The sequence below is a fragment of the Tinamus guttatus genome, unplaced genomic scaffold (assembly GCF_059628265.1).
Source record: "Tinamus guttatus ecotype Peru unplaced genomic scaffold, ASM5962826v1 Tinamus_guttatus_pri_ptg000291l, whole genome shotgun sequence".
Taxonomy (NCBI): domain Eukaryota; kingdom Metazoa; phylum Chordata; class Aves; order Tinamiformes; family Tinamidae; genus Tinamus; species Tinamus guttatus.
Genome location: NW_028288825.1, coordinates 1,571,737 through 1,591,592, shown reverse-complemented (window position 1 = coordinate 1,591,592; position 19,856 = coordinate 1,571,737). Strand labels below are relative to the sequence as shown.

Genomic DNA, 19,856 nt, shown 5'->3' with positions numbered 1-19,856 from the left:
CCAACGAGGGCTATCGGTAAAGCGATTTTCTTTGATTGGAGGAAAGGGCTTATTCCTACCAGATTCATTCGTTCTTTAGCAGTGGGAAGGACAGTGAGTGTTGGGAAGAGGAAGAGGAATTTCCCCCGAAGATACATAAATATGCAGAGGAGAGTTTAAAGGAAAAAGCTATCCCTGGGAGAGCCGGCAGGCTTCTCTGTAGCCAGCAGGAGAGGGATTCGGAGGGGTCGGATGCGGCTCCCAGGCTCGAAAGCCTCAGGAAGGCATTTGGGAAAGGAAGCTCAGGTAACTCGGCAATTTACCAAGGACAAAAATATGGGCACCCTGACTAAGCTCCTGCAACAGATGTCTCAAATTCGGCCAGTCTTGGCCAGCAGGGCCCGGGTTCAACGGGAACCCCCCTGTTTTTAGAGGCTGCATGCTTTGTTTTTAAGAAAAGCCCAGCCTGCTGCCCCACAACCGCGAGGAGGGCACGCGTGCACGCCGCCAACACGGGCAATCCCACGTGTCCCCTGCAGCGCCTCCTCGCTCCGCAGCGGCTCCGGAGTCTCGCACACCCCCTCGGATGCAGCGGGACGCATCCCGGGAGGGCAGCGCTGCCCGGACCGGGCTGCCGGGTGCCAGCAGAGGGAACTCGCACACCACCCGGGCACGTCACGGCTCCGGGCGGCTCCTCCTCGGGAGCAGCCGCTCTGCTTTCCCACTGCTTCCCACTCCTGCCTGGGAAGAGGCTGAGGGGGCTCGGATGTCTGGCCAGGGCGTGGAGCAGATGTTGGGTGCAAACGAGCACGTCTGCAAGCTCAGCCCTGCACATGGGGCACAGGGGATCTCTTAGGATAACGAAACAGGACAAGAAGCCTGAAAAGCAGCTTTATCTGGAGCTAAGATTACAGGTGTGTTACTCCAGGTGGGACCACTGGATGCTTTATGTAATCTTGTCTGCACCTCTGACACTCACGCACCACTTTATGATTAGCAGAAAATGGGAGGAAGGACTGAAAATACCAAAGGAGTCAAAGTGAGTTAGTCTGGTTGCACTGACGACCAAAAGGCAAAGCTGAATGGTGCCAACCTGGTGTCTCTGGGGTTTGCGTGTGCGCAAATGGCTTGAGGCAAGCGTTCCTGTGCTTGTTAGTAGGTTACCGAGAAGGATTTTTGGAAATGGTGTTAAACCCAGGGGGAGAAGTTGACCCCACAGCATGGAAGCGAGTTATTGTATTTGCTCAACCTCAGAGAGCACAGCCTGAACTTGGAGGAAAAAACCAGAAGGAATATGCGGGCTAAGTAAACTCAAATTTAACAAGCAGCCAAGCCAAGCTGAGCAGGGTGTCAGTGAATGTTAATTCTCTGGTATGAAGCTAAACCGTCTCCCCATTGCTGGCCAAGTCCACCTGAGCAGAGGTCCCCTGGCTGCAGGAAACATAAGTTCTCCTGCCCACGCAACCTGGCTCATCTCAGCACGGGCAAATTCACCAATTGCTGGAGGAGAAAATGAAGCAGCAAGTCCCTAAATTGAGCAGCCCGAGCCGGCCCTGCCGAGAGCTCGTCCTCTGCTGCAATCCTGGGCCAAGCAAGGGACCCCCTTTCCCTGCTGCCTGCCGTAATCCTGCTTTGGAGTGGCTCTTCCCTGCACTGGACGAGGCTCACCCGCGCCGGCAGCAATAGGGGAACTTGCTCGAGCCCCTTTTCAGCCCCAAAGCAGCAGTGATGCCCATTAATCCCAATTGCTCTTTGGAAAAGGCTCAGCGCCAGCCTAACACCCGCCAGCAAAGCAGAGGGTCCCGTAAGACACAGTGTTTGTGGCCACTTTCTCTACCTCCCTCGTCAGCACATCAGAGCCCCCTTGGCAGTTCTGGTACCCCTCAGTTACAGGCCTTTTGGGTCCTCTTTTACTGGTCCCTGACAGATCAGAGCAGGCATCAGCATCTGGGGAAGATGAATGCTGCTCACTGGGTGTCACAACTGAGCCTGGGTTGGTCAGATATTCCCCAAAGCAGGCCCTGAGACAGCACTGCATTTACTGCAAAAGATGGGAAAAGACATTTCCAGCAAGCTCAGAGGTAAACTAGGGGAGCAGGAATGCAGGATAAAGACGTGTATCTGCTCTTCTTCCTCGAGTACCATTGCTCAGTTAAAGGCTCTGAGCTGGCATAGAAGAATATTTGCCAATAAGGATGTGTCAACAAAAACCTGTCAAATGGCCTCAGGAGCCCAGCTAGTAAATGGGCAGGAAAAAACAGACTTTTCCCCCAGGAAAAAGGCATCTCCCAGCAGGAAATGAAATGAAGAGGACTGAGTGTGGCAGCAGCTTCCTCCCTCAGGCCCGTTACCTGCAGCTAAATCCCTGCTCCTCTCTGCCCCTCTCGCTGCCCCTGTCTGGCCTGGGGACAAGATCAACCTGTAAATTGTGACTTCTGAAGTCAGTGTCTGCAGCTGGGGTTGCCAGGGGACTCGCGTGGACTTCTCCTTGTCTGGTCCGGAAAGGACTGAATTCCCAAGGCAAAGGGAAAGTCTTTCTGCTCCTTCACCCTTCCCTCGTGGCAAGCGCTAGCCTGGCACTTAATGTGCACATCGCTAGGGCAGGCCCGGGTTAGCCAGACATAAGGATCCTCCTGCCAAGCTACAGCGTCGGCTCGGAGCTGCACCGCGATTCCCAGGACAGCTCCGAGCTTCCAGCGGGAGAAAACACGCCTGGAAAACAGTCCTTTAGGGGCTGGGAAGAAACGAACTGGAAGCGCTTGCTGAAATCATGCTAGAGAGAACATGCCCAGAGGAAAACCAGGGCGAGAAATCAGCCTGGCAGATGGCCCTCTCGCCCGGGGCCTGTCTCCTGCTTTGCTCCGCTGTCCTCCCTGCACCAACGCGTCCCTCCCAGGGAAAGCCAAGCGCTGGCGTTCCGTGCGCGCGCGCACGCCGTGCCCTCCCGCGCGCCGGGCTCTGCCGCGGCACCGCACCGCTCTGCTCCCCCGGATTAAGGCCGTGACATTTTGAAACCTCTCTCAGCTCATTAGGCGGTTGCATAAGAGCGCCGGCTCCAGCACCGTATAGAGAAGTAACCTAATTAATGGTGCCAGCTGCCTCCGTGCGCTGGAAGGGGCAGGGGAAGGGTGGTCTTGTGGTAGCTGAACGGCACCTGCCAAGCGTCCTGCCTGGTTGCCCTCCAAACAGTCTCAGCAGGGTGGCATTTGCCTCCTGGTGTTACTCAGGCTGCATCGCTGCCCGCCTGGTGCGGCCAGGCCGCCCAGTTACCCTTAAATCGTTATCCTTAAATCCAGGCGTACTGGAAAGCACTGGAGGGCCGAACAATCTGGACTGGCCTCAGGCTCAGTCCTGCTTTGGGCAACTTGATGCTCCTCCACGCAGAGCTGCAGCGGGGAGCAGTGGGCCAAACGCAGGAGATGTCTCAAGCATGCAAGGAAGAGCCCAGCCACTCATCCCTTACCTTCTCTCATGGCCAAAGAGCCGGGCCACTTCTTCTCTCCCAGGGCTACGCGCCCGGGTTCTCCGCTCTAGCCGTTTCCTCTCCACCTGGAAGGCCTCATGATTACTGATCCTAATGGCCTTGGGAACGTCGGCCAGGGTGGTGTACTGCCGGCTGGCTTTAAAAGAAAGGGGACGCCCCGATTTTTCAGCTCCCCTTGCTATATCTCTGCTGTTGGAGTCCTTGTGCATGGGGCAAGTGTTCTTCGAGTCCAAGGAGTTCAGAGAGAAGCTGTGAATCATTCGGTCGCCTGATCGGGTACCTGGGGAAGGAAAGGGCTGGGCATGCTCCTGCGAGGGCGATTTGGGATAACTGTACCTGTTGTTTGGGGTGCTGGGGCTGGGAGGGCTCGGTGGGGGCGGCAACTGCTGTTCTTCCAGCTTCGAGTCTTGCTTGGTCTTCTCCAAGGAAAAGTAACCGCTCTCCACACGGGTCTTCCGCCCACAGTCTATCCGGTCTCCGTTCATGGAGCTCTCATCTGAAGGACAGAAAAGGTTTGGTTTCAAGTCCAAGTTCTGCCTCTTGGTAAGACACAAACAAACGAAAAACGAACATCCCAATTCCAATATGGAACAGAGTAAGGAATGAGAGCAGAGACAAAATGCCTGGACCCCAACTCCAATTTCCACCTTCACTTGGCAGACAGGTGGTCCTGGTGTGGCCTCTCACCTGCAACCAGCTGCAAGGCCCATTCAAAAGGTGAGATGATTTGGGGGACCTGGGGAGCCCAGTCCAACCCTACCAGGAGGCAGTGGGCTTGCTGACCAGCTCCTTGGGCAGCTCCATGTAGCCGAGCACATGGGCACGGGCAGCTTGGAAGAGCAAGTCACCAGCTGGTTGCACTGAGAGTGACAAGGGCAATGACAGCAGCAGCAATGATCTGCAGTAGCATCGCTAGGAAGCTGCTGCAAGGTGCCCACCTGGCTCCCAGACCTGCTCGAGTGCTGCCCCATGGGAAGAAGGCCAAGGCAGGCTTCTCCTCTTCCTCAGCATGGGAAGAGGCAGTCTGTGAGGAGGGACACTGCGCAAGTGGATAGTGGGGCTTTTTTCCAGCATAAAAGAAGGATTTTCTCAAGCCCAGCTGTTCCTGGGTACACGGAAGCTGAGGTGAGCCGGCACGCACCGAGGCACTGCCTGATGAGCACAAGCTCAATTGGCTTCCAGGTTGTCCTGTTCCAGAAAAGCGGGAGAGGGGAAGGGGAGGTGCACTGACAGCTGCAGGAAACTCGGACCCACCCGAAGCTCTTGGCCCTTCCCGCTAGGAGCACGGCGGGAAGGTGGAGGTTTCCCTGGGACACAGGCACTCTGTGGGGAATGGAAAGCTTCCCATTGCCAGAGCAGACTCCTGCAAGCCAGTCCCGGGAAAAGGGAGCGATGGGTCCTGGAGAAGGAGCTGAGCTGACCCACGGGGACGAGGATGGGACAGAGGACACATCAGGGTGCAGGGCAGCTCTGTGCTGCCTCCCAGGAGGGACCTCACAGCCCCTAAGAGCCGTCACGCTCACGCTGTCTCCCATTAAAAAGCTGCTGAAAGGTGTCAACTCCAGCACTTTTCACTCGCATATATTTTTGCTTCAAGGAAATCAAGCAGATGGGAGATAAGCAGGGAAAACCCACAATTCTCTTCGGGGAAATTGCATATGACTAATTGCCCAACTGTGCCCCAAAGCGCAAAACCCTACGAACCCCAAACCTGCCAACTAAGATCAGGAGAATGGGGGAAAAGCAGCCCCTGTCTCCGCTGGCTCGCAGAGATAAAGGAAACTTACTCCGGGTGTCTCCCCTAAATCCCCTCAGGATTTATCCAGAGGGAAACCAGCCCCGGGCAGGAAAAAAGCCCCAGCCCCTATTGTTTGCCAGAGAACAATGCGGTAGCCCCAGGCGCCTTCCCCGGCCTAATCAGGGAGACCAAATATAAACAGTTCCCCGATGCCGGGACAGGATGAGGAAGCGGCGCGCGGGGCTTGGCAGCGCCGATAACCGGGTGAGCGGCACACGGGCTGCCGGGGCACGGGCAGCGCTCGGGGGGACCTCACAAAAAACCCTTTTCCCCCTGCAGAGCCCGGCCGCAGTGGGCAGATGGAGGCCGGGCAGCCCCATCTCCTCTCTGCAGCGTTTTCCAGATTTTCCTCTAGGTCTCTGTCCCTCTTTTGGGATGCAATTGAATATTTTAACCAAGGTAACTCACTGGCTGGCTGCTCTCCAGAAGGGTGGCTGGGCACCCTTCTGCATATAGACCTACCTGTGCATGTGGGGCTTGTCTGACCGTGGGGAGCTCAAGGAAGTGAACCAGCAGAGTTTTTCCGTTTTCCCCTCTTTTTGGGGATCTTTTTTGTGCTGGCTCAGCACTCTGCCCCTTACCTTCTTTGCCATCCAGCGTGGGCTCCTTCAGGGAGCCGGCAGCCACTGCCTGGCTCTGCACCGGGCTCTGAGTCGGGCCGAGGCCGCTGCTGCCGTCTGCTTGGTCTTTGCTCCTCATTTCCTCCTGCCAAAGCGTGGACTTGGTGGCAGGGACCTTCTCCGCGCTGGGGATGTTGCTGCTGGTCACGGCCATCTTAGCGGGACCAGGCTCCTAAAGAGAACAGCGGGACAGCAGGGTTGGAGGGGGATGATTGGGGCTTCCTTAGCTAAAGTGACACCCGCCACGCTGGCGGGGAGTGAGGAAACGTCCTCGGCCGTCCCTCCGCGGGGAGCACTCCCGAAGCCGCCTGCACCTCCGTCCATCCGTCGGGATGAGGATGCCGAGCACGGCATTCCCAGGAACGCGTCCTGGCAGCTCCCATCCTCTGTGCCTAACTCACACCCTTCCCAGGGCTGCGGACACCGACCTCGGCTGCAAATCTACCCGATTTCAGCCCCGCAGCAGCCCCCAGCAGCACCGCGGGACCCCGGGCAGTCACCTACCTCCTGCCAGTGGCCACTAGCCCCTCTGGCAACGGCCTCACCAGCTTTGCCCAGAGCCCCGGGCATCTCCCCCTTCCCTCCCGCGCTCCCGGCTCGGGGCAGCCTTGGCGAGCGATGCCCCGCGGGGCTGATAAATCCCGGCCTCCCCCTTCCCTCCGAGCTGCTCCCAGGCAGCTGCTGCGTTTAGCAAACACAGACCAAGCCTGGGCCCCTCTCCTGGGTCCCATTTGTCAGGATTGAATTTGCTCGCACTGAACGGCAACGGCAAAAAGGAAAAAAAAAAATCAAGCTAAAGGACATCAGATGGAGAAGAAAATTCATTCCCTGTCACTAGCAGCTGTGCTGTTTGTTTGTCACAACTGGTTTGTTATGGGCCATTGATAAAAAGAAAAAAAATAAACCCAAACAGGGCTATATTCCTCCTGGGTGTTTTGGCTACACAACAGGACATTTGTTTTAGGAAGGAAGCATGATATTGCATCGAGCTTTATGTTATTTTAAAACAATACCCATCACTTTAATGCATCGCTAGCTACGACGGGCTCTGGAATAAATCCGAGCGCGATGCCGCTTTTTGTGGCTGCGTTTGCACCGCGCAGGCTGCTCTTCCAGCTACCTTAGGGTTTGCTCATGAGCAGCCACTTTGCTGTTGTCATATGAAGTTGCTGCATTAGCGGCAAATTTTCCTTAAAGTCACCAATAAACCAAAGGCAGTTAATGCCCCTCGTTGTGGTCCCCGTGTTGTGGGCAATGTCCCAGTTGCTGGCAACCTTTTGATGGCCAGTGGGCAAATGCAAGCACGAGGGACCCCTCTCCAGAGCAAGCAGCGAACTGACCTCCATTTTTTTTAAAAAAATCCCTTAAAAATATTAAAAATACCATCCTAAGAGAGCAGGATTTTGTAGGCAAATGCTCCACACTTCCTTGCTCCGCATTTCCTCGATCCAAAAGCCAGCACTGGGGTATGCATTTTCGCGCACCCCATTTGCACACTCTCAGGTAATTATTTCTAGAGGGGCATTAATCAGACACAGAGATGAGGGTCGAGAAGCAATATATAGGCAGAGAAACGAAGTCTTTGCCATTCAGAGTTGGCTCAAAGAAGGGGCTAATGCCAGGTCTGGGAAGCCTGTGTCCCTCCGGAATTGTGATAGGGACATCTGGGCACTCAGAAGTTCCCTGCTTGGCCTGCACGGATTGCGCCCACGCTGATAGCAAGAAACGGGGACAAATGAGCTGGAAACGGCCCCGATTCCCTGGATGGGCCAGCTCCACGCCAGCTTCCGTGGGGAGGGTGAAGGAAGAAGAAACTCCCCAAGAGTGAGGAAAAGGAGAAATACCCTCTTTTTTTTCTCTTCTTTTTGCAAATCACAGAGGCAGCCATCCCTCCCCGCTGCGGGGTGGGAGGGTGGCCGTCTGGAAAGAGGAATGAGGCTTCCTCCGGGGAGAGAGGCCGGAAAGGCAGCCAAGTTCAACAGGAGCCATTTCGCGGAGGCCCGTGCGGTGCCGCTTTTTCCCGGGCGCTCTCCGGCCGTCTCCCGCTGCCCGCGTCCGTGCCGCACCGGCCCGGCGCCCGGGAAGCCGAAAACAAGGGGAAAAAAGGAGCCGTTGCGGTGGGAAAAGCCGCCGCGCGGGGATGCTCCGCCGGGGCGGCCGGACCCCGGGCGCGAGCGGCCTCCCCGCGGCCGCTTCCCTTATTTGGTGCTCAGGAGCGCGGATCCTGTACGGTTTCCAAGCAGTTGCCATGGCGATGAAACGTAACCCGCAAGGATGTTTTTCTGGCTCCGGGCCCTTCTCCTCCGCTCCCCCTTCCCTCCCCAGCGGCCCCTCCTGAAGCCAGCCGGTTCCTCACCGTCCCTCCCCGCGTGTCCTGCCTGGCCCCCATGGCCCCCATGGGCTCGGAGGAGATTTTTGACCGGGACAACTCGAACCGTGTCAGGTGTCAGCCAGGAGGTGCCTCCTCGAGCATCACTGGAGCACAGAGCGCTTGAGTGGCGGTCACCAGCCAAGGCTCTGGCAGGGGGTGGCTCCGAAGGTGACAGTGCAACCTGCTGGATGATTCTCTTCCCCATTTTTATCCCTGTTGCTCAGAAGCTCTTAGCGCAGCTAACTTGATTCGAGTGACACTAAGCAAAACCCTCCTCGCACCCGGACTGCCCGGAGGGCTTCGCCATGGAGGAATCCAGGGAAACCCAACAGCTGCTCCCAAGTAGAGAGCAGGGGAGGCCGGAGCTGCTTCCCGACGGTCGGCGCGGGCCGGATGAGCTCTCCCAGGCGGCCCCTCGGAGCGGCAGGACGCGCGCGCGGAGGTCAGGCCGCTCCGGGGACGCGGCCGTTCTCAGCCCCGGAGCCAGACGAGCGCGGCCTCGGGGTCAAATTCCAAATCTGTGGGATTCTCCCCCACTCCGGCCACGTGGGAGCCTGGCAGGAATGAGTGAGTCACGGCCGGCCCCGGTTTTTACCATTTATAGTCACAGCGAGCGCGAAGCCCTCGCCACGTCCCCAGAGAGCGCGGCTCCGCTCCCGAAGCTCCCAGCCCGGCCCCGGCCTTTAGCATTTTCCTTTCATTCCCATTATCTCCAGGGTCATCTCCGACCGGATAAGCGGAGCCCTATGGAATTTCAGCATGTTTCTGCCTAAAAGGCCCACGAACAGCCAGGATCCCTTGCCCGACGTGTGCCATACGCGCCCCAGGTCCCTGGGAGAGCCACGTTAAGGCACTGATGCCATTTTGCACAGGGGACAGAGGACAGCACAGGGCTCCGTTACGTGTCCCGCTTGCACTTCTCTGGCCACACAACTTCACCACCAACTTCAGCACCCTGCCCGAGAACCCCATCCCAGACAGCCTGCCCGGAGGGAATGGGATTAGATGGAAAGGGCAACCTGGTGAGAGCCGTCCCCACCGCGAGCGACTCAAGGAGAGCCCGGATGGAAAGGGTGAGCAGAGGGTTTCCTTGCTGCTGCTGCAGGACTTGCAGACCAGCCAGGATAGCACGTGCATCTGCAAAGTGTGGGAAGGAGCAGCACGTGACCCTGGGAAGTGACATCCAGAAATGAGGTCACTCCATCCTTGCTATCCGGGCTCTCTCCCCTGCTTTCAGCCTCTGCAAAGGCAGCCAGCAGCCCACGTTTCGTGTCAGCCTGGCTCGTGGTGGGGCAGATCTTCCCTGGGGAGAGAGCAAGGCCATGGCTTGAGAGGCAGACAAACTGTTCCCCTTTGGGGCCACAAGGGACCAGGCCACGGTGTCACCACCTGCGCTTACCTGAGGAGTTGGGGGCTCGACCTTCCTCTTCTTCTTCTGATTCTGCTTGTTGGTCCTCGGATAGACTATCAACATCTCCAGCCACCTGCAAGCAAAGAAGAGCAGAAGGTGAGCTCTGTGCTGAGGAACAGCGAAGGCGACAGGCAGCGAGGGGTGAGGGATGCTCAGGCATGGGGGCTGGACACCGCTCCTGGATGCTGATCCCAGAGCTACTTCCCTTGTAGAGCAGGGACTCCTCTGGCAACACCATCCGGATGCATCCTCGTCCCTCCTTCACACACCAGCAGAACTTTCGGCTGCCTTCCAGAGACGGAGCTGGTGTTGTGTCGCATTTGGGAGGCATCGGCATTTCCATTACCAACCACATTTTTCAGGGGGGTGTAAGTTGGCCATAAAAATTCCCCCGAGCTGGAACTTGGCTTGCAAAACTCAACCTCTCCAAGATGGTCAACATGGTAAAAAGCACCCAGAAGTTGTCCCAACACTCAGCACCCACTCAGGGGAGAAACAACCTCTGAGGAAGGACAGGAGGGACAGAGGACAACTCCAAGGCAACCCCAAGATTGCTTTGACTAACACTGTTCGCTCCAAGAGAGAGGAAGTGGCCAGGGGTGACAAGGGACAGGAATTAAAGGATACCGAAAGGCACCAGGGAGCTCATCAACAGCATCCTCTCGGAGTAGGCAGGACCTCCTCTTTTCAGAGATGTTAACACCAATGTGTTGGACACGATGCATTTTTGTCTAAGAAAGGGCAGGGTAAACTTGGCACTCAGAAGTCCAGCCCTCGTACAAGTCATTTGTTTGGGGGATTCTCCTACCCTTTGCCCCCACGGCCTGAGGAGCTGCCCGCTTGTCTGTTAACTCCATGAGGATCCATGGAATGATGGAAGTTTTTCATGCTTTGCTCTCCTATTCCCCTCACTTTGCATGCTGCTCTTGCAAAGAGTTCTGAGATGACCAATCGAGCGGGCTTCAATTAAGCAATATATGCCAGAAACCTACGACGAGCGTAAAACAAATTTCTCCCCGAGCCGGCAAAATCTTCCTGTCGTGCTGCAACTGCAAATGAAACTCGTCTGGCTCGGAACCAGAACGGGGCTTTTTCAGGGTGATTAATGCTTGCAGCCAGAAGCAAACACGCTCCTTCCAAATACGACGCTGGGCCAGTGAGCAATAAATCAGCCCCACCTTGCTCTGCAATGTCTCTCCCTCTTGGCACTGCTAGCAGGATCCAGGAACAAAAGACTGGACTGTGTTCGGGAGCACGGGGGAGAGGGAAAAGCAGAGCAGGGCACGGAGTTTGGCCCTGTTTTGGGGCGTAACAGAGCACAAAGAGGAGCCTGAGGACAGGGATGAAGGGAAGCGGCAGCGCGAGGTCAGGGGAGCAGAGCTCAGCAAGAGGCCGTGGGAGGCTGCGGATTCTCCGGGAAGGGAAAACAGGAACCCCCCGCAGAGCAGAGAGGAGCCCAACAGCCAGAGCGGGACGAGCCCTGGGCCGTGGCTCTGCTCCCCTTGCCCAAGGGCAACCTCCCCTCAGCAGGGGCATCAGCAGGGGCCCAAGCCCATGAAAAAGAAGGGAGTCGTGCGCTCGGCGTTCGGCTCCGGAAGGACAGGTCTGCCCGGCCGGCGGGATCGCCTGCAGCCGGGATTCTCTGTAGATCATTGAACATCACAGGGAAGTTCTAATACGTGAAAAGGAAGCATGCGAGCCAATTCCCAAGCTCTCTGCAGGAAAATGCCTATTTCAGCTAGTGTTTACTGAAAGGAGAGAGTCACAACCAAAGGCAACGCTCGGAAACATAAATCATTCCAAAAGGAAGCACAGAATTCTTTCACTGCAAGGCTTGGAAGAGAGGAGGAGGAGACGGCCTGTTTCTGAGAGATCAGGAAAGGTGTTTCAAGCCCTAAGCTTTCTGCTCCAGTTTCAAATGCCAGCTAATTTTGGTTTCAAGATTCCACTTGGGGATGGAATCTTCCACTGAGATTACCCTTGGGATGAAATCTCTGCTCCCCAGCCTGTCCTTTCGCTCTGCCTGTAGCTGGAGAGCAGTCTGGGACGAACGTGCCGGCTCCTGCCTGCAGCAAGGCAGGGCCGTGATCCACGGGGAGCCGTGTGGGAAGCGCTCGCAGTGAACAGCGGCAGCATCACCGTCCTTTGGGCCGTGCCAAGGAACGCCCTCCGCACCTCTGCGTTCGGCCCGAGTCCAGGTCAGCCCGAGATCAAGGGACAAGGATGTTTCTAGGTCGCCAGCCAGCACCTGGAGCTGGGAAATCTCCTGGGATTTGCTCTCTCGAGTGGCTTAATCTTGGGTGTTGCTGAGCAACCGCATCCCTGGGGCAGGCGCTCATACGAGGGATGATATTTTAATCTTCCTCTAAGGTCAGATGCTCAGTTGCGACCCGGGGGTGCTGGGCTGTAACCAGACCCCACGATTTTCCCTCTCTGCAGACAGCAGGCAGGGAACGGACAGGCCCTGCCAAGACAAGACTGCTGCAAGGACAGGAATAAAAACAGCAAACAGAGCCCCGCGGGGCTCTCTGATGTTGGGATCATCTCTGATGTTGGGAACAGGGGGTGGCTCAGGGGCCCCAGGGAGGCCGACACCAACTCCAAGGACACGGACGTGTCGAACCTGCCAAGCTGCAAAGCAGCCCCAGGAACCTGCACGATGGGATCCTGCGGTGAAAGCAGCAGCGACCGCAGGAGTCACCCTGGCCCAGCCACCATCCAACCCAGCCCCGTGTCCACCCCTCAGCTCAGCCTCTTCCCTTGGCTAGGAAATAGCTCCTTTTTCTCCCTGTTAGGACCAAAGCCCCAAGGGCGGCCCAGGAGCATCTCGGCATCGGACGCGCTCAGCCCACACTCAACAAACTCCGGGGTAATTCTGCTCTCTCCCGCAGCGAACGCCGCTGTTGCTCTGGAGCAGCAAGCAGGATATTGCCCAATGGCAGACAACAAAACTGACCCCAAAGCGGTAGCTTCGTAAGTAACTAGTGACTCAAGAGCATCGCGGCCCTGGGGCGCAGCCAAGGCTCCTAGAAGAGGCCGAGCTTCCTGAATCACTGGCTCTATAAGGTGTCTGGCACGTTGGGAAGACGCAGGCTCCAACCCGGCAGGCCCGGCTGAGCACACGCACTAAGCACTGAGGAAGGGCTTGAATCATCCACCACTGCACGGGTCTCTGCTCATGTTCACACCATAAATCTGGCAGCTCCGGGGGGTTGCACAGGCTCCTGCTGTCCTGCGGAGCACCAGGTGACTGCAGGGGCCCAGGGGGAGCAGAGAAGGGAAAAGAAAACCTGTCCTTGCCAGAAAGGAGGAGCAGAGCGAGGCTGACCGTGAGGAAGCGATTACAGCGAGCCCTCAGGATCGCCCTCGTAGCAGGCAGCTGCCAACACGTTTGAAGCAGAATCTCTTCACGCCTTCCAGCTCCTTCCTCGGGGAGCGTGTCCGTGCCCGACCTGTCCAGATGTGCAGCGCGCTCTGCCAGGCGGCTCCACGCTCCCTGCTGGAATTGGCCGCCGGGACTGTTTTGGTTGCCACTGCCAAAGCGCGCGATGGAGATAAAAGGTGAGTTTGATGCAGAGCCCTGCAGGGGCCCTGTGCTGCTTCCTGCACAGCCCTGGCACCAGCGGGCACGGACACAGAGTCCTGCTCCCTCCAGGACAAGCCTGGGGAGGTGCAAAAACACTCCGGGTGGTTGCAGGGGCCGCTCACATGTGGATCCATCTCAGCATGGAGTGGCACAGCCGTGCTTGGACATGGCGTTACCACCTCACCCTCCTCTTCCTCCCCGCTGCACAGGGAGCCCCGAGGGCGGCTCGGCCCGGATCTCCACTCACCCGCTGATGATCTCCTTGTTCTCTGCACGGATGAAGTGCTCCTTCTCCGGGGTCAGGATGCACAAGGAGAATTTCTGCCCCGTGCGACTCTCTCCATCCACCACATCCGTGCACTGGTTCATGTTGATGGTGCCCTGCGGGAGCGTTGTCGGCTGGAAGGGAAAGGAGAAAGGAAGGACATTTAAGCAGGGAAGAGCGGACCAGCACAGAGTTCACCTGGAGCCCTAAAACCTCTCCCTGAGCACACTGGCATCCAATGGACTGAGACTTTTGTGACCTTGTGCAACCCCTGGCACTGCCAGGAATGATTTTGCCCTTCCCGCTGCAGAAGGGCATTTGCTCCAGGGCTGACCTTGGCTGGGAGATGCCAGCAAGGGGGGAGCGTGATGAGGAAGAGGGGACAAACCTGCTTTTTCACGAGGCCGGGCCAGCAGCCAGGCAGGCCGTGGACGCGCACGCATGCCGGGATTTTCCCGTTAAAGTTAGGGAAACGCGGGATTGCCGGTGCCTCCCCTCACCAGGCGCCCGGCCCACGCAGCGGCAGCTGCCCAGGCAGGTGCCCAGAAGCTCGGCCAGGCTGTGCGGGAGCAGCTCAGGCTCATCCCACTGGAGTCCGGCTCCTCTCCCCGCAGCCCAACAGCAGGGATGCTCCGGGCGCCATCCCTGACCCTGCCTCTTCCCGCAGAGCCCTCCCAGTGCCGGAGCGCTCCCCGAAACGTCCCGGCGTGGGGACAACGTCTGCCAGCAGCGGGAGCCGGTGTCGATACCGACTCCACGGGCGCCTCTTGCCCATGCAGGTCCCCGGGCACCACCTGAGCCCTCGCCAGGGGCACCAAAAGGCGAGCGGAGGCCCCTGCAAACCAGCTCCACTGGCGCTTCCTCACCCCGTGCACCCTCCAGATGGAAAAGGCCAAGGGGGAATTATTTTTGGCAGAGGGTTTTGCCAGGGAAACAGCCCTGGCAGCACAGCCCCTCCAAGAGGAGCCTGCTGCCCTGGGACACGTGGGCCAGCGACCGGCCCTCAGCCACCAAAACCCCTCTGTTTCTCCCCAAAACCAGCACGGGTGTCCCGGGCTGCCGCGGGGGAAGCGCCGCCTGCCTTCCCCACCCGCTGCCGCAGGAAGTCAAGTCCTAAGAGGATTTTTTGTCTTAGACAACAAAAATAAAATCCCGCTTTCCGGTAGCTATAAAAATCCTACGGAAAAACTTTCTCCCGCTCCAAGCGGAGGCTTAGAAACGTTTTGGCTCGCTCGGCCTTGGCACAGCCAAGGCGTCCAGGACCGTAAAACTCTGGATTGCTGCGTGGGCTCAATCCTGTTCCCCACCCAGAGCGCTTTAACATGAGGGAGCACAACCAGGAGATGGAAAAAACACGGGATGAGGGTTTCTCCACCGGATCCACCAAAGGGCACGTGGGGCCACCGACTCGCTCCCTCTTGCCACGTGCACCCTCAAAGCCCCCGGGAGGTCAATGCCTGGTGCAGGGGCTAAGCAATGGGACCGGAGCAGACGCTCCGTGCGGGCGGCAGCTCCTCTGCTCGCGCTGGGCAGAGCTCGGAGCGGCTCCCCCGCTGCTCGCACCCACCGTGGGGACGGTTGGTGAAGGCCACGCTGAAGCGAGCCCGGCCACGGGTCCCACCTCATCTGCACGGTGCTTGGGGACACCCCAAAACCCGCTTCGTCTTCTCCTAAAAGCAGCAGGGAGTGAAAGGGGGAGGAAAACGCACTGCGGGCAACGTGCATGGGAGGCGCCGAAGTTGCCGCCCAGCCTGTCCCAGTGCGCTCCCAGCAGGAGCCGAAACCTGCCAGGCAAAGAGCCTCGCTCGGGCGTTATTTAAATCCTTTCACCTCTCTTTATGCCCTTCCTCGGAGCCAAAGCAGGCGCTTTGAAGCCAGGCAAGATGCAAATGCGCTGAGGTGGGAAGACACAAACAAATGCAAACCCTGTGCGAGGAGCGGCCGCGACGCAGCAGCCTCGGCGCGACCCGTGCGCCCCGGGAGCCTCCAAAAACCCCTGGGGGGACCTCAGCAGAGGCCTCGGTGGAGGTGACAGTCACTCCCTGCTGCTCCCTGGCTCCCGGCTTGCTGCGGATTTAAGGAATTGGAGGTGGCGTCGCCGGCCTGTCCTCTGCGGTGCGGCCCGTGGGCACCTGCCCGGTGCCCTCCTCGAGCGCGGGTTTGCTGCGGGTTGAGGGAAGAGAATAAATAAATGCAAAAAGAAATAGAAATAACACAGGGCAGAGACGCCAGGACAATGACAAGGCAGGGATTTCAAGCACGCCTTTGAAGAGCAGGTGCTTTGATACACGGCTGAGCACAGGCGTGGGGATTAGGTCCAGCCCGAGGGCCACGGGGAGGCTTTGACTCGGGGAGGGCAGGACGGGCCCTGTCTCCATCCGCCCGTCTCGGCCGCGGGGACAGCGTCTGTCCCCAGGCCCTGGCGCCTGGCCCGGCCTTTGCTATTGCCCCTGCTGCTCTCGACGGCCTCCTGCGCAGAGCGCTGCCCCGCGATCGGATTTGATGCCCGGGGATGTCTTTGAATGGGGAAATTCGGTGGAAAAGCGGGAGCGCATCAGCACGCGCCAGCCCAGCAGCAGAACTAACCCCACCTTCACGAGCAGAGCGAAAAGCAGCGCTCAAACAGACGCAGCAGGAGGGCATCTCTAAGCGAGCGGGATGCGCCCGCCGCAGCCAGGAAACATTCCCGTTACTGCTGGCCCCTGCTGTGACATCCCTGTTGACACACACGCGCCCTCGTAGCATCCCCCGTACTAGCACAACGGCTCCAGTGCTCCTCTTCCTCCCCGTATAGCCGGGATGCAGGTCACGCTGTGTCCTGCTTTCCCTGGGAGCTCCAGCAGCCACCCCGGATGGCCTGGAGGAGGCAGGATCCACGTCGGAGGATGCATGGAAGTGATGGAGAGGAGGCAGCGTCTCTTCCCCGCCTCCCCTCTGCCTTGAGCCAGCTACGGATCATTCCCTGAGAGGGCTCCATGTCGGCCGGAGCCGGAAGGGAAACATCCCGGCCAATGGGAATGGAATAAAGAGCCCCAAATTGCGTCTGCAAGCGGCTTTGCTCCCACACACACACGTCACCGGGATCTGGTGGGGCCCAACGACAGCAACAAGCCCTCCTATAGCAAAGAAATTCCCACTGCTGTTTTCATGCTTGTGGGATCGCCAGGAAATGGGTCCCTTCTATCCCGCCGGATTCACATCCCCAGCTAGATCTGGCACTGCCATCTCCCGGGAGTCTGTCCTGGCTTCGCCTGCTCTCTGGGTGTTACTGGGGCTATCCTGGGAGCTGCGTTTTCTTTTTGGGTGCCTGTTCCGTGGCAAGCGGGCACAGACCCCCCAGATCGCGTCAATTAGGCCCTGAGTTATTACGGCCACCGGGCTCACTTCCAAATACTCCCTATCTCACTTCCAATGCCAGCTTCCTCACAGTGTGCAAATAAATCACATGGGAAGGGGAAGGAACAGGCACAAGGAGAGAGCCAAAGCACCCCCAAATCTCTCAGAAGCTCCTCAGAAGCCCCAGCTGAGGTGCTGAAGAGCAGAACCACACGCTGCTGCAGGAGAGCCCTGGATGCTGCACAGTGAGTTGCAAAGTGCCGACCTCCCAAGTCCATGGGATTTATCTGCTCTAGATCCTCCTTCCCATATAGTTCTGAGAGACGCGATTTGGTGGGATTCAGGAATTTTTGTGAGTTACAAAACTCTTGCTCAGCAGCAATCAAGAGCTGCAACAGAGTCCGGGTGCTGGTCCGAGCTCACCTTGCTCCAACTGTGTTCCCACTCACTGGCGAACGCACCCTACGATGCCTGACCCAAAGGAGATTCGCTCGGGCCTAAGGAAGCAGCTTGTGGTCAAGCTCTTGAGGACCGATGTAGACCCAGCTCCACCAGCAGCTCCACGGAACACGGCCTGCACCCACGCGGTTTGGCCAGAGCCACCCCACAACGCGGGTTGTCGAAACCTGGAACGCAGCATTTAAAGAAAAGCGACGGGGCAGGGGGAGGAGGAACCAAACAAAAGGGACATTTTACTTTGTGCCAAGAACCAGGGGGAAAAATCTCATTTGTCTCTCTCCCGCAGCCTTGGCTCGGTCATCCTGCAAGGAAAGCTCAAGGCTGCTGCCCACCACATCTCACCCTGTCCCAGTGCATGGATTTCTTTGCCACGGCTTCCCAACACTGCCCTAGTTTCTGCAGGAGCCTGGCAGGTCTGCGGAGAAAAAAACCCACGCTGCTCCAGTAAATGCTTCATGACAAATGTTAATTTTCAGAGCTCAAATATTCATGAGGATGGAGCAGGGGAGGGAGCGCGCGGCTTACTCGGAGCGTTCCTCAGGGCTCTGCAAGGGCACCGCTCCCTTCGCCGGCAGCTTCATCCATCGCCCGGATGCCGGCGCGGTGGGAAGCGAGCGGGATCCCAACCGGGCCACGGGGGCACGTGGGAGCAGCGGTAACGCTTCCCAAAGTGGCCTGTATGGCAGGGAACAGCGGCCAGGGACGGACACGGCGGGATGGGTGGCAGGGCTTTAGGCACGGAGCGATGGACAGGGCCACCGCAGGTTTCATCACAAATATAGATCCCCTGGCGGGCTCAGCGTCCTGGATTTATTCCATTAGACAAAGGCTCTCACCAACGAGCTCCGCCGGCTCTGCAGAGGGATGGAGGCGAGGAGCATCCCGGCAAGGAGAGGGGAAAGCAGGACCTCTCCCCCATCCTCTGCCCTTCTCCCTGGACACGGTTCCCTTCTCAGCTCTCCGGCCACTTCCCAACCGGACCACGGGCTGCCCCAGGACTGTGCCCAGCTCCTCACCGTTGCGGAGCTGCTGGCACCATGGCCAGACCCCAAGTGTCCCTGAGGGCACCTGCTCCCATTTTCCAGGGGTGGCAGCTGAGCAATGAACCTACCAACGACGGCCAAGCCTGGTATGTCCTAAACCAGCGCCTGCTCTCAGTGCCACCCTGGAGCATCTTCCCTTGAGTGCCTGAAGCAGACGAGGAGCCTGCGACAGAGGGAAGACACCCCAAAGTCTCTCTTGCTCTCTGTTATCCAAAAAGCATCACCCCCTTTCCCGGACAGAGCCACAAAGGCACAAACAGTGTCACAATGTCCTGCAAACGTGGCCTCCCCATCGCGGACACAGAGGGCTCGGGATGAAGCCCTGGCCAGGACGATGCGGTGCGGGGAGGCGCGCTCGGAGGCCGGGTTTGCAAGCCCTGCACGCTGGGGCCTCGCAAGAGCCCTCCGAGCCTCCACCGGGAGATAACGTGACTCCAGCTCTGCTTTCACCAGGGGGAAGGAATTTTCTTCCCCGGGAGCAGCTTGGGGAGGGGGCGAAGCACCGGGCCCGGGGAGGAGAGTTCAGCCAGGGGCCGCTTTTAAGGAGAACCGGTGTTTACTTCCCCAGACAGCGAGTCTAAACAGAGCGCGAGGCCGCGCTGCCGCCGAGCGCCCGGGGCCGCCGCTCCTCCCGCGCCGCCGCGCGCGGCACCCGGTCCCACAGGGACCCCCGAGCGCCCGTGGCGGCTCCGCCGCGGTGCCCTCCGGAGAGGGCCCGGCCAGGGGCGCGCGGGAGGCTGGATCCGGAGCTCGTCCTGGCCTTATATGGGGATCCTCGCGCGCGCCGTTGAGCCGCTACCCACCCCGAATCGGGGTCTGGAGCTGGCAGCAGCTCCCCCCTCACTGCCGCTTTCCCTTAACCTCTTTGCTGCCGATGGGCTCGGCACAGCGCGGGGAAGCTGCGCTTAACGCGCAAGAAAACCACCCTCCCCTCCTAGAAGGCGGGTGGGAGGAATAGAGGATAATAACCCGAGCCCATCTGCTCACAGCTGCCAGCAGGGCATCTTCCCGACCAAGAGGCGCGGGAGTCAAACGGGAGGCAGATATCCGCGGCATGCGAGGGGGCCGTCATGGCAAGGAGCCAGGGAGCAGAATCCCGGCGGGCGCTCGCGGCAGGGATGGAGCCGGGCGCGAGGCCTCGGCGTGCGAGGGGGCTGGGGCAGAACACACGGCCTTTGGGGTGGGAAGGAAAGGAGGGCATCGTTTGCATCCTGATATTTAAACGTTAAGTTGCCTGGTGGGAAATTGGCCTCGAATTTAGGCTCCGGCTGCGGGTGTTGGACAGGAGCTGGATGGTCCCTGGCGGTGTCAGCGTCGCGTCCGCCCGGCACCAAGGACTCACCGAGCCGCAGGATCCACCCGAGAGACCCGGAACGCCGCTACGGACACCGGGAGATGCCAGCTGGGGACATAACCCAACGCGTGTGTGAACTGGGAGGCCTCGAGCGACACCGGATAAACCCGGGCATGGGAATACAAGGAGAGCGGCAGGGAAAAGGACTGT

General features: G+C 58.8%; 1 protein-coding gene across 7 annotated transcripts in view; it reads right to left on the bottom strand.

Annotated features, from left to right (window-relative positions):
• MPRIP (myosin phosphatase Rho interacting protein) overlaps window positions 1–19,856 on the bottom strand; it is an 81,173-nt gene that overhangs the window by 31,600 nt on the left and 29,717 nt on the right. For 5 of the 7 annotated variants that reach the window (XM_088527768.1, XM_088527770.1, XM_088527767.1 and 2 more), the window contains exons 4-7: window positions 13,497–13,648; window positions 9,652–9,736; window positions 5,843–6,053; window positions 3,800–3,959 (exon numbers count right to left, since the gene is read on the bottom strand). In XM_088527768.1, coding sequence (XP_088383894.1) covers window positions 3,800–3,959; window positions 5,843–6,053; window positions 9,652–9,736; window positions 13,497–13,648 — 608 coding nt within the window. Of the gene's footprint in view, window positions 1–3,442; window positions 3,960–5,842; window positions 6,054–9,651; window positions 9,737–13,496; window positions 13,649–19,856 lie in introns of all 7 variants that reach the window. The other 2 variants (XM_088527765.1, XM_088527766.1) reach the window with 1 other exon arrangement.